We start from the raw sequence: 15,277 nt of genomic DNA, 5'->3' as shown, positions 1-15,277 counted from the left end.
AGAACGATATATCATTACAAAGGTGCATGTAGCTTGTTGTATCTAGCTATAAATTTTCAGTGAAATAAAATGGCACAATATATTCAATACAAATTACATTTCTAATAAAATGTACAGTAATCATTCTTTGTATGCTGTATTTCATTTTAGTTCCTTACTCTTTTGTTTGTAAACAATTTGAACGTTTCTGAAAGACACTGGGTTACTGTGTTGATTAATTAAATTCTTTTACCGTTTTTTTTTTTTGTTAATATAAAAACACGGTGATATATACAATGGCAGGTACAATATCCGTATTGGTAGGACTACCATCTTCTCGAATATTTTAACAAAAACGAAAGTTAGTGCATTTTATTCTACATCTTTTTTCATCAATAGAGAACATAAATATTCCGCGACTCTGCCAGTTCACAATCACAACAGCCCCCCTGCCCCCCCACCTACCTTCAAAACCAAAACACGTGTACATGTGCAAGGGATCCCTGTCACGTGTTGGCTGGTGCCCTTAGCAAAACAGAGAGGATGCCATTTCTTAGTGACTGACAGCTGCGTCGACCAATGGACAGCCGGAGAACGGGGTAGCAACAGGGTAAATATAAACAATGCGACCAATCAGAGGTCGCATGGAGGCGTCTCCCTGCAATCCGGCAGAGACGCTGTTTACTTCCGTCAATAATTGTAGCGAAACGACGCGCAACAAAAGGAGAGATTTCTGCAAAGGGATCCTCAGCGTGCCGACGGGACGTTAGAACACCCACAAAACGTCCCGTGTCTGCTGTGCTTTTTGAATTGTGTTTTGTGAATTTTGAGCTGTTTTTGCATTTTTATCCAGCCGACGTCGCTTAGCTAGGTATGGTGCCCGCAGTGTCTGCTCTGCCTTAAGTTAGAGGGAGACAAATCACCAGGAAGCTATGAGAGGCTGCAGGGGCTTTGTGTCAGGAAATGTGCGCTTTTAAACCAGGATGTTGTTTTTCATTATTTACGAGGGACGGTGATAAATGATTCAGAAGCGGGGTTTAGTTAAGCAGAAAATGCCTGGGGGGTATTCCAGAAAGCAGGTTATGTGACATACCCGGGTAAGTTTAAGGGTAAGTTAGTGGATAACCTCAACTTTCGGTTCCAAAAACGGAGGTTAACTTTCTGGGTATGTACGTAACCATAGCAGCTTACTCTCTGAAGATAACCTGCTACTGAGCAGGTTATGTTCCAGGGTAAGTTTGTTGCAGAAGGTTACTGAGCATGGCGTGCCCTTTTGATGACGATCCTGTGAACGTGGAGGCATAAATTATACAAGGTTTTTTTCGCCGGGAGAGAGTTATAAGACCGCGTATTGATGTCTTGTCATTTCCTAATGATTATTTGAAAAAGCGTTATCAGTTTTCAAAAGAATCGTTCATTTACTTAACATCTCTTGAAACCGCATATTGCAAATGTCACAAACCCAAACCGCGGGTCTGCGCTTAGCACAGAAAACATTCTGTGCATAGCACTTCGGTTTTTTGCGTCAGGGCATTTTTTGTACAATATGGGCGACGCAGAGCATATAGGAAAGGCAACTGTGTGTAGAGCCGTTCGCACAGTATGTCTGGTACTTAACGCTTCTTACACACGTTTATACAGTTCCCTGTCCATAAAGCTCTGCGTGTTATTAAAGAGGAATTCCACAGAGTGGTAGGTTTGTCCTCTGTAGTAAAATCTATGATGCATGTTTAATATATAGTCATACTATTTATATCTATAGCCTACATGTATTCATCCTGCACACACACACACTTGATACTTCCCTATATGACTTTCTATTTCAGGGTTTCCAAATGTAATTTGGAATAGGCCTACATGTAATACATGTATAGTGACAATAAAAGGCATTCATTCATTCATTCATTCATAATTGGGTGCATTGATGGCACCTACATTCCTATTAAAGCTCCTTCAATAAATGAGGGAGACTATGTTAATAGATAGATAGATAGATAGATAGATGTCTTTATTGTCACTATACAAGTACAGCGAGATAGCGGAGGAAATATATTCATAGTATCAATGTGCAGGTAACTTGATTTTGTATCCTTAATTTTTTGCCTTGTTAAAATCATCAAACTCATTACTTTTTTCCACTAACTATAGGTAATCATTACAGGACAGTACAATGCTGGTTACCACTGGTTGCCCTCAGATGGGGTGAGGGGAGGTGGTGGTGGGCTCCCGCCAGTTAGACGGGCTTCAGCCTTTTTTCTATTAGCTACATGACAGAAAGAATATACTAAATCGTGTTTAATAAATAGTTAAGTGATCGTGTAATCAATTACCTTTTTGCAGAATGTTTTTGTGTTTCATTTTGACTTGGCTCAAAGTTCTTCTGTCTCCAGAAGGATTACACCTTATTAAATAAGAAACCATATATTCCTAGTCGAGACACATTGTTATTTTAACCTAAAGAAATGAATGACAGGAAAAGTAAATGCTTTCATAGTGATTTAACAGTAAAAAGGATGCGGAAGGGTTATGTGTTTAATTATTTTGCATTATAATAAAAGGGGAGGCGATGTCAAATTTGCAATTTAATACACACGCATTTACTCTGTCCGTTATTTTTTGCCAAGCCAACTCTTTCTTTAGCCGATGCAGCCGTATTGCTTTTTTTCATTATTATTGGCTTGAATTCCTCATATGCGTGCATTAAAACTTCCAACTCCGCCTCTGTGAAGTATGCCGCTCTCTTTTTTTTCACTTTGATTTTCCATTCTGACTCATGAAATCGGCGATCAATTGAAAACGTCTTTATGTATGCACGGTGCTCGCGCATTAACTCTGGGTAAGCAATAGGAGGTTGATTGAACTTACTCTTCTCAGGCGTTTTGGAACCGACATACTCATGGTATGCGGGTTTGGGGTATATCAACCCAGAGGTTAAGATTTACCAAATGGTAAGTTAACCAAGCTTTCTGGAATACCCCCCTGGTTTCTTATATCAAACGCGGTTGGTCTATGTGGATCTGGGCACAGCGGGTGATCAGTTATTGGTCTTGTTCGGTTTAAGCAGGGGAAGATGCCTTTCTTGGGCCAGGACTGGAGATCTCCGGGATGGAGCTGGATAAAGACCGAAGATGGGTGGAAACGTTTCGAATTCTTTGATCCCGACCTGGGCGAAAACAACGAACTTGACTTGGAAGAGTAAGCCATCGTTTACCCAGTCAACACAGGGTCCATGACATGCATTCCGATCAGTCCCCGAATTTACTGTAATGTGTGATTGTGTGTAAAAGGCAACTCATCCCGTTATTTGTGATTATTAATTTAGTTAACTAACGAAAGAGTTATCAACTTTTTAACTTCTCGGTTGTGGTTTTTACTAACAGTTTATTCGGTCATATTTGCATGTTTAATTAGTGGATATTAATAAACTTAAACATATGTGCAGGCTCATATTAAACTTACGTAAGGTATTACTGGAAGCAGTCATCAATTTTATTAGTTTTTGCAGAGTAAATTGTTGCGGGATAAAAGATCCTTCTTTCTAGTGAAACACTGTTTCAACGCTGGTGTTGTGGTTACACTTGAATGCAAATACAAATAATAGTATTTCAGTGTATTTGATTAGAGATCCACTTTGGTCCTCAGTTGGAATTTGAATTGTGTAAGAGCGCGTGGGGCTCTTTGTCTCTGGCACTGAGTAGAGTTTGGGATTTCAGGATCTCATCGTGAATGTATTGGGCCGCATGTGGTTTTGTTTAGAGACTGGATGAGAATTAGTGCCCTGGAGTATTTGGGGCTCGGGTTGGAGGAGAAACCTACATGCAAGGGAGGCAGGAAGCTTCTTGGCCTGTTCAAAATGTACGTTAGTACTTTATAGATGGCGGTAGCGAGCGCTGTCCCATAATTACCCTGGAGCTGCTACAGCCTCAGCCTCCAGGGCTTCCAGGAGAAGCTCAAAAGGAACACGGACTGCGAGCCAAAAACTCAGGTAGAACAGAACTGTCAGAAAGTCCAGGTAGATCTGTGGAAATAGCCACGGTAACAAGAGTGATTGTGTTTGGGGGGGGCTTGGGGTACACTTTGTCGACCCACCTGGGAGGGTGGTCCCCCCTGCATTAATACTGCATGTTTGTCGATTATCTAAAAGGGGTATAAGTCAATAGCACGGAGAATTCTGACAGACGTGACCAGAATGCTGATTTACCATGATTTTATTTTTTCTGTTTATTTTTCTGTTGAGATTTAGTGATGTATGGTTTTGTTTTTTCTGATTTCTGTTCTGCATATAGAGGAGTCTTGCACAAACACATTTGTCTGTGATCGGACAGTGTGACAATCTCTAAAAAAGGGCATTTAGAGCATTTAAAGGTGGGGTCTTTCAATCATTCAGGCAAGAAGTGACTGACTTCGTGCAGTTGTGTGTAGGGATGTTTAACGTTAATTTGATTATTTTACTATTATAAATCCATGTATTTGAGAATGTTCGATTTGAAAACTTGATCTAATGCTTTGTCTGAATAACACCACCCTGCTTATTGTCCATGGAGACATGGACAGTAAGCAATGAGCTACACCTGTTCTCAGGTAAAGACCAGGGCCAGGTGTGGCTCATCAGAAGCCAGGTAGGATAGAAAACCTACTGGATAGTAGCTCTCCAGGACCGGAGTTGGAGACCCCTGCTGTAGCTGTAGCCTTGCACTGAGCATTGGTCCCGGAGACAGAAGGGGACCCATAAGTCTTAGGGAAGGGAGGGCTGGCTGTGCAATGGTCCCTCATCATTGCCCAGACTGATGGGGTCACTATGATTAATGCACTGGGGCTGGTACAATGACAGCATTCTGAAAGCCCCCAGCCCTGCCCGCTAACAATGAAATTAGATCAGCAGTCAGCACTAGTATGCTTTTTCCCCGTGTTGGCACGCTTTCCCGCTGAGTACAAACAGCGACCAGGGGTGTTCTCTGGGTGGGGGGTGGGGGGGGGGGTGTGAGCGAGAGTGTGGCCATTAGCGTGGGCTAGCTGCCTTCTGTCTCCCCCGTGCTGACATCATTGTCCTGCTGCGTCTCCACAAAGCAGTTCATTCTGTACACTCAGACCTGTGTTAGAGGCTCTTATTGTTGTTCTTAATGTCACATGTAAAGAATCTTTACACATTAGTAAGCAGGCCTCAAGCTGGGTACACAGTAGTCAACTCATTTGTCGGTCTGGCCCTAGAAATTGAACCACATCACTTTGTTGTAAACTGGAAGCTTGTTCTTGATATTTGGCATGATCTCGCACAATAAAATGTGCTACTGTTTTAGAAACACCCTGCATCTACATCTGACAACTCATAAATTTAAACAATTATTGTCTAGTTTAACTTTTATGTAAATAAAGTGTATTAGATTAATTATTCCTTGTCATCTTGGGTTTTTCCTAGTTAAAGGGTAATTGTGTTGGCTGTCAACATTAGTATGTTCATCTCAAGACTCGAATTTTTTGTCAAAACATCCATGTACAAGTACACAGTATATTGGGCTTGGGCCACAATTGTGCTTTACATAACTACAAATAAATGTATAACATCCATAACACAATGCAGTACAATAGAATATGAATGCCGTACAAAAGTGTTTGATTTTGTGTGTGTCATAAATAATTGGTCTATTTTTCTTGGTTTACTACACCTTTTTCTGTTGTCTAAGTATTTAATTGCTCTAAGCACTTGCTGTAAGGGCTTAATATCTTAAGACATAGTCAAGGTGTCCATCTACCTTAATTTTAACTGCAAAACAGAAATTAATTACTACTTATTCTGTCAGTAAATTTACAGATGGGCAAAAACGACATGTTTTTTCTTGACAAAACCAGGGTTTTAATATTGATGAAGCTGCTCTTCAGTAGGATCACACTGGAACTGTCGCTTTGGATCTTCTAGGGCAGGGCTTCTCGACATTTTGATGTGCATGAATATATGGGGTAAATTGTGCATTATCCTGCCCAAAGCATTTTGTTTTTAATACGGGACGATCCCCTGATATGCAGGACAGGGGGGCAGCAGTACCCCGGCGTTCTGTGCCCTGCTTTAATACTAGCTGGGAACCAGTCCGTGGACTGGGGGTTGGGTAACCGTGATGGAGTTTAAGCCCTGCCGCCCTTAATATCCAGTTCAGTGTTTCCCCTAGGTTTACAGCTTGGGGGGGGGCAGATGGACACCGTCAGACGGACACGCTACTCCGGCTACGACTCGCAGGAGAGCGATGGAGTGTTGCCGTCTTCACCTGGGAGCGTTTAAAAAAACGCAGATATTTTTGTCTGCTTTTCAGGTGGTTGACGTGACATATTTTCCGACGCGCGCTCACCAGTGTGCTCCGCCATGCGCGATACAGAGAGCAGGGGAGAATTGTAAACGCGCAACCGCGTAGATACAAAAATGACAAGCTGTTGTGTAAATAATTTGAATTTAGTGAATTTGAATTTAGTCTCTTCTTTTGTGAATTTAGTAAATAAATAACATAAGAATATTTAGTTTATTTAACAAAAGGACAATGTATAGACCTGTTCTATAGGAAAGGTAACCTTAAATTACTTCTGTTGTGATCTGCCACTATATAGAAAATAAAATTAACTTGACCTTCAAGGGTGGTGGGAGGTACCGTTGGGGGGGGGGCTAATATAATGGTAGGGGAAACACTGCAGTTGAGAGCTCTGCTGGTGTGTGAAGCGCAGTCAGGTCTAGACCAGCAGGAAGTCTTGTTTCTGCAGACAGGCAGCAGCGACGCACCAATCCCACGCCACGCGGCGTCTGTGATCCACCGCTTCACTGCTTTGAGTGTCTGTGATCCGCCGCTTCACTGCTGTGAGTGTCTGTGATCCGCCGCTTCACTGCTGTGAGTGTCTGTGATCCGCCGCTTCACTGCTGTGAGTGTCTGTGATCCGCCGCTTCACTGCTGTGAGTGTCTGTGATCCGCCGCTTCACTGCTGTGAGTGAGCCGGTGATCCCTTCAGGCTTCTCTGCATCGGCCGCGTTAAGTGACAAACAGGCATTCGGACGATTCCGGAAGCTTGTAACAGCCTCATGACCCTGTGGCCATGGTTTTCGCAGACCGTGAGTCCCTTCATTGATTATTTTTATATATATGAAAGAGAGATGGTGAAGTTAGTTTTGGCCAGTCACCTGGAAATTTCTCTAAGCATGGCATAAAAGACCTTTTTAATATTTATATTATTTATATTGTAATTTATTTATTAATGTTGATTGGAGAAATGGTATGACCCAAATCAACCTGTCAAATCAGTCTAATGGACTCTAATGTAAAATCCTAACAGAGTTGCTGTCAATGATATCCATAATGTACTGAATTTATACAAGCAGCACAGGGACTCTCCTGTTCATAAGTCATTATTAACAATAAATGGTAAGTGTTCTTCAGTTAACTTGAAAATATTCTCCAATCTTATTTTTTTGTTAAAGTTTCCTTTTTTAGAAGGGAAACATCTCAACATAGAACTTTTAAAGTTTTTCTCAGAACCTCTGCTTTTGTTTAGTGGATTAAAGTAGGTATTTGTGGTGTTCGTGTTGATTAATCCTTTATGTCCATTGTGTCATGATTGAGGGAGTGGTTTTCATTACTGGCGTTCAGGAATTAATTTAGTTTTTTGTTTTTGTGAGTGACGCCTTACAGAAGGTGGTCAGACAGTGGTCACGTTTCAGCTGTCGGTTTGCCCCTCTGTCCAGCGCAGAGGGTGACAAAGGAGAGCTTGGCAGGAAGGGCTCGATGGCGAGCTGCTCTGCTTTTGGTTTGTTAAGGAAATGCTTTGATCTGCCATTCCTGTAATGTATCTGCTGTGGATGTGGGTGATGCTTCCCGAAAAGGTCGGCAGACCCGCTCTTCCTCAGCCAGTAAAGTATTTCTGGCACTGCTTCTGTTGCCGAATACTAAATATTTGGTCTTTTAACAAAAGGCAGCCAGAGAAATTGAGGTTTATTGGTGTGCGTGTGCAGAGTCCTTCTCTCATCTTTTGCAGCCCATGAAATTAATCTGAAATGATTAATAGCAACAATGTTTTTGTTAATTGACTCAAATTAATTTACCTGTCTGTGTGTATTAGCTTATTCAGGGAGTATGCAGGGTCACGTGCTCTTTCTCCCCATAAACATGCACCCCCCCCCACCCACCCAACCTGATTCATGTCCTTTTCTTCAAGCAGGCTGCATGATGAAAACAAAGAGAACCTCTTCGTAGAAGATGTCTGCGAAGTGGCAGCCAAAAAGAGGAAGAAGGATTTCTTCAACAACAACACGAAATCTCAGTGTAAGCGTGCGGCTCCCTCGCGGATTCTCACAGGCTTCCAAATATAGATAAAATCCCAGAATGAGGAGAGAAAATAAACATACAGGAAGCCGACAAACCGGGACTGAACCAGCCCATTCTGCCGAGTCGGCATCTGCGGTAAATATTAATGTTAAACGTTTATTTTTAACCCAAACCCGACCGTATTTGTCTTTTCAGTTTTCTTTCAAGAGAAGTGGATTTATGTTCAGAAGGAGAGCACAAGAGAAGTGAGTAGTGGAGGGAGTCTGAAGCAGATTATTCCCATGGCTTTTGTATCTTTGTTCAGTAGCATAACGCTTGATCAGCTGCCGCTGGAAGCCACTGGCTGTTGTGGCGATGAGGTGATGACCAGGTTGAAGCTTTCAGTAGGCTTCAAAGTCTGTCCGCTTTTGTTTTGGCCGAGGCATGCAGTTACTCGGATCAAACCTTCCTAGCGAATCTGATCTGTTGAGTGGGATTAAACAAAAAAAAAAGGCGAGGTGACAGTTTGGTGCTGATTGGCTGCTGGCTGAGCATGGAGGGAGGGGGCTGTTTCAGCTGTCCCATGTGTCAACACCTGGTAATAATGACCCTCCAGGTGTCTCGCTAGATAGCTGGCCGTCAGTATGGAGAGACATGCCACACCGTCCTCCACCACGTAATTACACTGTAATTGTATTTGAGGAAAATTAATTAACAAAAATGTGTAGACAAAGACGTTGAGTGAAATACTTCTGTGTTTCAGAATGAATTTGATTGCATTTCTTCTTTTTTTATCAGAGACATGGTTACTGTACCTTAGGAGAGGCCTTTAACCGCTTAGACTTCTCCAGTGCGATTCAGGACGTCCGGAGGTTCAACTACGTGGTCAAGGTAAGATTTCAGTGACGGCCATGTCGAGTGAGTCGCCCAATAGCGGCTGTTATCTGAGCCCATTTTTCTCCCTCCACTGTAAAGTTGCTGCAGCTGATCGCGAAGTCACAGCTGACGTCCTTGAGCGGCGCCGCCCAGAAGAACTACTTCAATGTCCTGGAAAAGATCGTGAGGAAGGGTAAGAGGTCCGACACCGTAGCTGCACGTGCACACCCACCAGGAGGGGCGGGGCTTGGGAAAACCACTTGGAACCAGGCGTTTCTAGCAACGAGGTTCTAAACCATATTGACGAGTCAGGGATCTGATTACGATAATGGCATTGCTTACGTTTGATGCATTATGTAGGTGAATGTATCCTTTGTCACTTTCTGAATGGCACAAGGTTATTAGTTTTACCCTTGGAGTAAAGATGGAGTCTTCATACAGAAATTTAATCGGACATTAGTGGTGCTGATTCCCCTGTGACCGGATACCCTGACTTAAACTGTGTAATATCTCAAGCATCATCATTTGTCCATTTTACTCCAAGTTCACCATTCAGTGATCTGGAGCTCCATACCCCTATTGTAACTGTAACTGTAACTGTAGCCCAACTGAGGACTTTGTTCTTATAATCTGGAGAGACAGAATCAGCCTAGCTGCTGATCGTTGAGCCGGTCTGATTTGCTGATCCCAATTTAGTTCTGGAAGACCAGCAGAACCCACGGCTCATCAAAGACCTGCTCCGGGACCTGAGCTCCACCCTCTGCATCCTCATCCGGGAGGTGGGGAAGTGCGTGCTGGTGGGCAACATCAACATCTGGATCTCCAGGCTGGAGACCATCCTGAGCTGGCAACAACAGCTCGACAACCTTCAGATTACCAAGGTAACTATGGCAGCCAAACAACTCAGAGCCAAGCTTACATTAATCACACCAGTGAGCCAAATACAAATAGGTAAACGTAATTAAAAATAAATGTTAGTTTGATAAACATCACATGCAGTGAATTTTTTATACATTTAGGAACCTGTAGATTTTAAATAGCATGAAAGTGACCAAGTCATTTTTTTAGGTAATCGTTTCCTTGGAAGGGTCTGCAATTAATCATTTAAGGGAATCTCTCAGGCAGTTTGTGTGTGTTCAGGTTATTAACTAAGGCTTGGCACGTGGTTCTCTGTAACTACAGGGTAACGGCATTACGTGCCCGAGATATGGATCAGTCGGTCACTGTCGGCCCATGGCTCTCTGACTAAGCGTGTCCGTCCCCGCGCCTTATCTCCCCCAGCAAATAACAGGCGATGTGACCCTCAGCGACCTCCCGCTGCACATGCAAAACAGGATCCTGTACAAGTTCTCCAACGCCTGGGACATCATCAACCTGGGCCAGGCCACGCCCACACTGCACATGCTCAGTGAGGACCGTCAGCTCTGGAAGAAGCTGTGCCAGTTTCACTTCGCGGAGAAGCAGGTGCTCACTGTCTCACGCTTGGCCTTATGGATTTTGATATTCACCTTCTTCATTATATGGCTTTAGTGGTAAAATATATTAGCAAGAATACTTGGTCCCTGCTGTATTTCTGTTATCTTTTATTAAGGGAGGTTCCCTTTTTAAAGGTTTAACCCATGTGTCATATTATATAATATAGAAGAGTTCAAAATGAAACCAGAACGTAGAAATGTCTTTGCTTTGCACTGGTCAGTGTAACACAGAAGGCCAGCTATGTTTGAGGCTGCAATGCACAAGAAACCCACTAGAGGGCCACTGGAATTCTGTACAGATGGCGAATGGCATGATTGTTTAACTGTTGTTGGGATTTAAACATGACTGTGTAATGAAAGGCCTGCTGCCTATATCTGTAACTTATACTTAAGCTAATTGTATTTCTAAAAATCTGTAGTTTTGAATATGTCTGTATTTTGTAGTTTTCTGCTCGGTGCCGGTTTGAAGGAGCTTGTGTGTCTTTCATTTTCCAGTTCTGTAGACATTTAATTGTGTCGGAAAAGGGACATGTGGACTGGAAGCTGATGTACTTCACCCTGCAGAAGTACTACCCCAAAAAGGAGGTCTACGGAGACACCCTGCATTTCTGTAAACATTGCGGCATTTTGTTTTGGAAGGTAAGTCTGTCATTTGTGATTGGAAAGCAGACTTCACAATGTCATGTGGTTAGTGTGCCGTGATGAAAGGTATGACGTTAGGCATCTGGGGTGTTGGCAGAATGTGGCATAACTGAGCATATAGCTGTCTCACCTGTACCTTTGGCCATCCCATAGTCAAAATAAACAAACAAAAACAAAAAGTCTGGCTGACTGGGATGTAGTGATACTGAGTATGACCCAGCACATCAGCTTTGGCTATCCGGCTTTCGTGCTTATACCGCCCCCTACTGGACATTGTGTTCTCCCTGCTAGTCCCCATCTGAACCCCCCTTCTCGTCGCTGTGTTTCCCACATGCTCTTCACCCTGGAAGTTTCTAGATACACTGTCCACATTCCTTAGTGATGGCTTTCTGGTATCCAGTTTTAAACTAGTATTGGGATCGAGTCTTGTCAAGTCCCGTGTTAGCCTTTGCTAACACCGATGACCCACTCTATGTTGGAAACACACATACATACGTTTTTATGGTGTATTACATTAGTTAATTGGCAGCTAAATGACCATCTTCATGTTTTCCAACCTTGTGTTCAGAGAGGGATGCTTTACCAGCTCTGGTTTCTATGAAAACGTTCCGACTGAGGCGCTGGTTGTCATTTCAGCGCAGTCATGGCTGCAGAGTTTGATCTGTAACTTCAGCCGGAAGACGGTGTCCTGCTTTAGAGTTGTCCTCAGATTGGGGACACACGGGACACCTCTGTCTTCTGTTTCACTTCTTTAGGTTTGACTTTAAAAATAGAGGCTCGCAAAGAAATGTGTTAATCCTGGGACTGGCTGACTTGAATGTACTGTCTCTCATCACCATGCTGGGCCTCATCTCAAAACTGGTGGTTTCTATCAGTCGGGGGGGTTAATGCTGGCCAATCGGTAACACGGTACTTGGGTTCCTTTTTAACCCCTTATCCTAATATTTTTCTCTTAAAGTATCCAAAGTGATTAATGTACAGTCTGGGTACTGTGCGTGACAAAGGATAGGCCACACTAGGAAGGCCTTTCTATTCAAACCCTTAATATTCTCTGCACATTTCCTCTCTCTTTCTCTTCCCTCTCCGATCTCTAAAGGACTACCACCTGGCTTTAGTCTTCAAGGTACTTCATTCGCCTCGTTTGTCAGCTATCATCACTGTTTGTCAATTACATTTATCGTTGAAAAAATACTTTTTGGTCGTTCTGTGTTATGAGTAAATGTGTTTTTCGTTCGGCATGCATTCACCTGCGATCGCTTCTGCGCTAACACACACGGAACGTATTTCTGTGTTGCATGCTATTTTGTTTTTCTCGAGGCTGTCTTATAATTATGCCCGTGTTTTGATGTGTTGGTAATCAGACACATGGCTTTTGTACTTGTGTGACAGAAATGTATTATGATATTTATAGACCTTTTGCATAAATATAACCTTCATAGGTCCTATTTTTTTGTATTTAAAAAGACTGCATGTTTGAATCTAGTTTTGGCAGCTTGCTGGGCTGCGTAAGCACTTCCAGTAAGGGAAGCTCACATTCGGGGGTAGATTCCCAGTTTACCTTGGGCAGTTCAACCTTCACAAGGCTATGAACTGTCTGTGAAGGAAGAAAGGTCATTTTAAGAGAGAACATACTAGGAAGCAGGTCACATGGTAGACATGTGGGCGGAGCCTGCAAGCAAGGCCCCGTAACACGGGGTACCGCTGGCCTTCAGGCCCCGTAACACGGGGTACCGCTGGCCTTCAGGCCCCGTAACACGGGGTACCGCTGGCCTTCAGGCCCCGTAACACGGAGTACCACTGGCCTTCAGTCCCCGTAACACGGGGTACCGCTGGCCTTCAGGCCCCGTAACACGGGGTACCGCTGGCCTTCAGGCCCCGTAACACGGGGTACCGCTGGCCTTCAGGCCCCGTAACACGGGGTACCACTGGCCTTCGTTCATTGGTCCAGCAGCCACTGTCATCCATGAACATGGTTGTCTTTCCTCTTACTGAATGGCATGGGTCGGTTGTGAAAAACAACCCTGTCGGCTTGCAGCCATCTTCCTGATCTCCATGGTTATCCATGGGAGTTCACCAGTATAATACATAGGGGGCAGCTGAATTATTTTCTAGTCTGTTTTGAGGTAATTCTTCATAAGGGAAAGTCGTGTGAGGGAAGGTGCAAAATGTATGCTCATCATTATGTGTAATCAGATTTCGTTTTGGTCTTACTAGTTAGATATCATTTTTTTGCATTGATTTACATATGACACTTCCTGGGGGTGTCTGGAAATGTCCTGTAAGTAGTAGAGTAAGGGAATTTCCCCAGCTGCCTCACCTCAACAGTCTGTTCACAAAATTCACAAAAAAATTCTTTGTCCCCAAGAGGTTATTAAAAATCAGTTAAGCATCAATATCTTCATTTATCTATGGCTAGCCTATGCCCCCAGATGACACCTCTGTTACATTATAAAACAAAACATTGATTTATTTAATAAGTATAATAATTAACTATTAATGGGAGTTGTATTCTTGACCTTATTCAGCTATTAAAGATTTTAGTAGCACATATAAAAGACTATTTGTACTTTGCTTTTCATCTTGTTCCCCATAAGCTTCATTATTGTTAAACTTAATTGTGTTGCAATTTCAGTAGCTGCACTGGATCCAAGATCCAGAACAATTAAGTAATTGAATGTTTGGTGATTTTATACTTGGGTATAATATGGATTTGTACAGGTTGGGATAATGGTAGGTGACATTCTTATTACTGCCAGTGTGAGATGTGTCTGTAGCGGGTCTCTCTGGGGTCTGCGGGGCTGGGGGGCTCGATGGCAGAGTCACTCCGGATGGCATGAACAGCTCTCTCCTTCTGCAGGACTCCGGACATCCATGCACAGCCAACGATCCCGACAGCTGCTTCACATCGGTGTCTCCACAGAACTTCATCGACCTCTTCAAGTTCTAGTACTTTCCCAGCCTTTATCCAGAGGATCAGAGACGGCGTCTTCACGCTGCTCTGTGTGCAATTTCTTTTTAAGGGCTCCATAAGAATGTTTTGTTTTCAGTTTTCACTTTTTTTTTTTTTTCCCTTTTCTCCCCCCTGTAACCTAATAAATGATCACAAATGAATTTAGCACTTGGCAGGGACGTCGGAGACTCGGAGCTACCGTTGGATACCGAAGACAGTTGGGCTGGTTTCTAAATTTGTTGATGTTTACAGAAAATCAGATTTTCTGCGTTTAAAATTGTGTTTTTTCCTGGGGTGGTTCGGTTTTGTGCGTGTTAGATTGTTGGGTCTATTGCCATTTCTATTGGAATGCACTTTATGTCCAGTAGGTCTACTGTTCGTGTTTTATCTGTGTTCCTTTTCTGTGCTGTGCAATTACCTAAGGTAGCGACAAAAAAAATGTAAATTTGAGTTTAACGTACAATGAATTTTTTTATTATTCCTTTTGTCATGCCTGTTATGGGGAGGAAGGAGGAACAGCATTAACGGCACTATTTATGAAAATCGTCTTTTTGTATACTGAATTTTTGTAATATTCCCTTATCATTCCAGTAACTGATACTTAACTGTAAGGAAAGACAACTGGCACGATTCTTTGCTATGAACTTTAATTAAACCTGAAATGCATCAGTAGTTTGCAGTTTTAAAGGGGTGGGGGGCACTTACCTGTATTTCTATATCTGAAGGTTAAATTCAATTTGTGACACCACCATAAATGCTTCATCCACAGTCTTTACAGCTGCTGGCAGAACAGAGAACTGAAGCAGCTGAAAGAGGACAACTTCAGCATGACCTTAATTAAACTAAATATGTACATTTTATCACACAATGCAATATAAAATACAGCAGATTAATGATGTCAGATACACCAGGATTTGTGGCATTGTGCATTTTTGCAATATTTCAGATTTAGGTATGACTTATGTAATTCATAATTAATTGTGAACTAAATGAGAACACGCGAAGGGGTATCACGTAAACAAATGGGCAGATTGCTTTGAATTTATACAATACAATGTAATAAAGCAGGCATTTTGATCTGA

At 42.7% G+C, this 15,277-nt stretch overlaps 1 protein-coding gene across 5 annotated transcripts; it reads left to right on the top strand.

Moving 5' to 3' along the window:
• The first annotated feature begins 636 nt into the window (after positions 1–636).
• On the top strand, positions 637–15,277 carry fbxo25 (F-box protein 25). 5 transcript variants are annotated; one of them, XM_023806936.2, is made up of 11 exons: positions 637–850; positions 3,044–3,174; positions 8,164–8,270; positions 8,469–8,518; positions 9,051–9,143; positions 9,228–9,321; positions 9,825–10,009; positions 10,410–10,592; positions 11,099–11,242; positions 12,342–12,368; positions 14,103–15,277. In XM_023806936.2, the coding sequence occupies exons 2-11, from the start codon at positions 3,050–3,052 to the stop codon at positions 14,190–14,192; spliced, it is 1,098 nt and encodes a 365-aa protein (XP_023662704.1). In that variant the 5' UTR covers positions 637–850; positions 3,044–3,049; the 3' UTR covers positions 14,193–15,277. The 5 variants fall into 5 exon arrangements, with proteins under 5 accessions (XP_023662704.1, XP_023662705.1, XP_023662703.1 ...); XM_023806937.2 differs by having other exon boundaries at positions 3,041–3,174; positions 8,167–8,270; XM_023806935.2 differs by having other exon boundaries at positions 3,041–3,174.

Source organism: Paramormyrops kingsleyae, chromosome 19, assembly GCF_048594095.1.
Source record: "Paramormyrops kingsleyae isolate MSU_618 chromosome 19, PKINGS_0.4, whole genome shotgun sequence".
NCBI lineage: Eukaryota > Metazoa > Chordata > Actinopteri > Osteoglossiformes > Mormyridae > Paramormyrops > Paramormyrops kingsleyae.
This window is presented reverse-complemented; position numbering and strand designations above follow the sequence as displayed.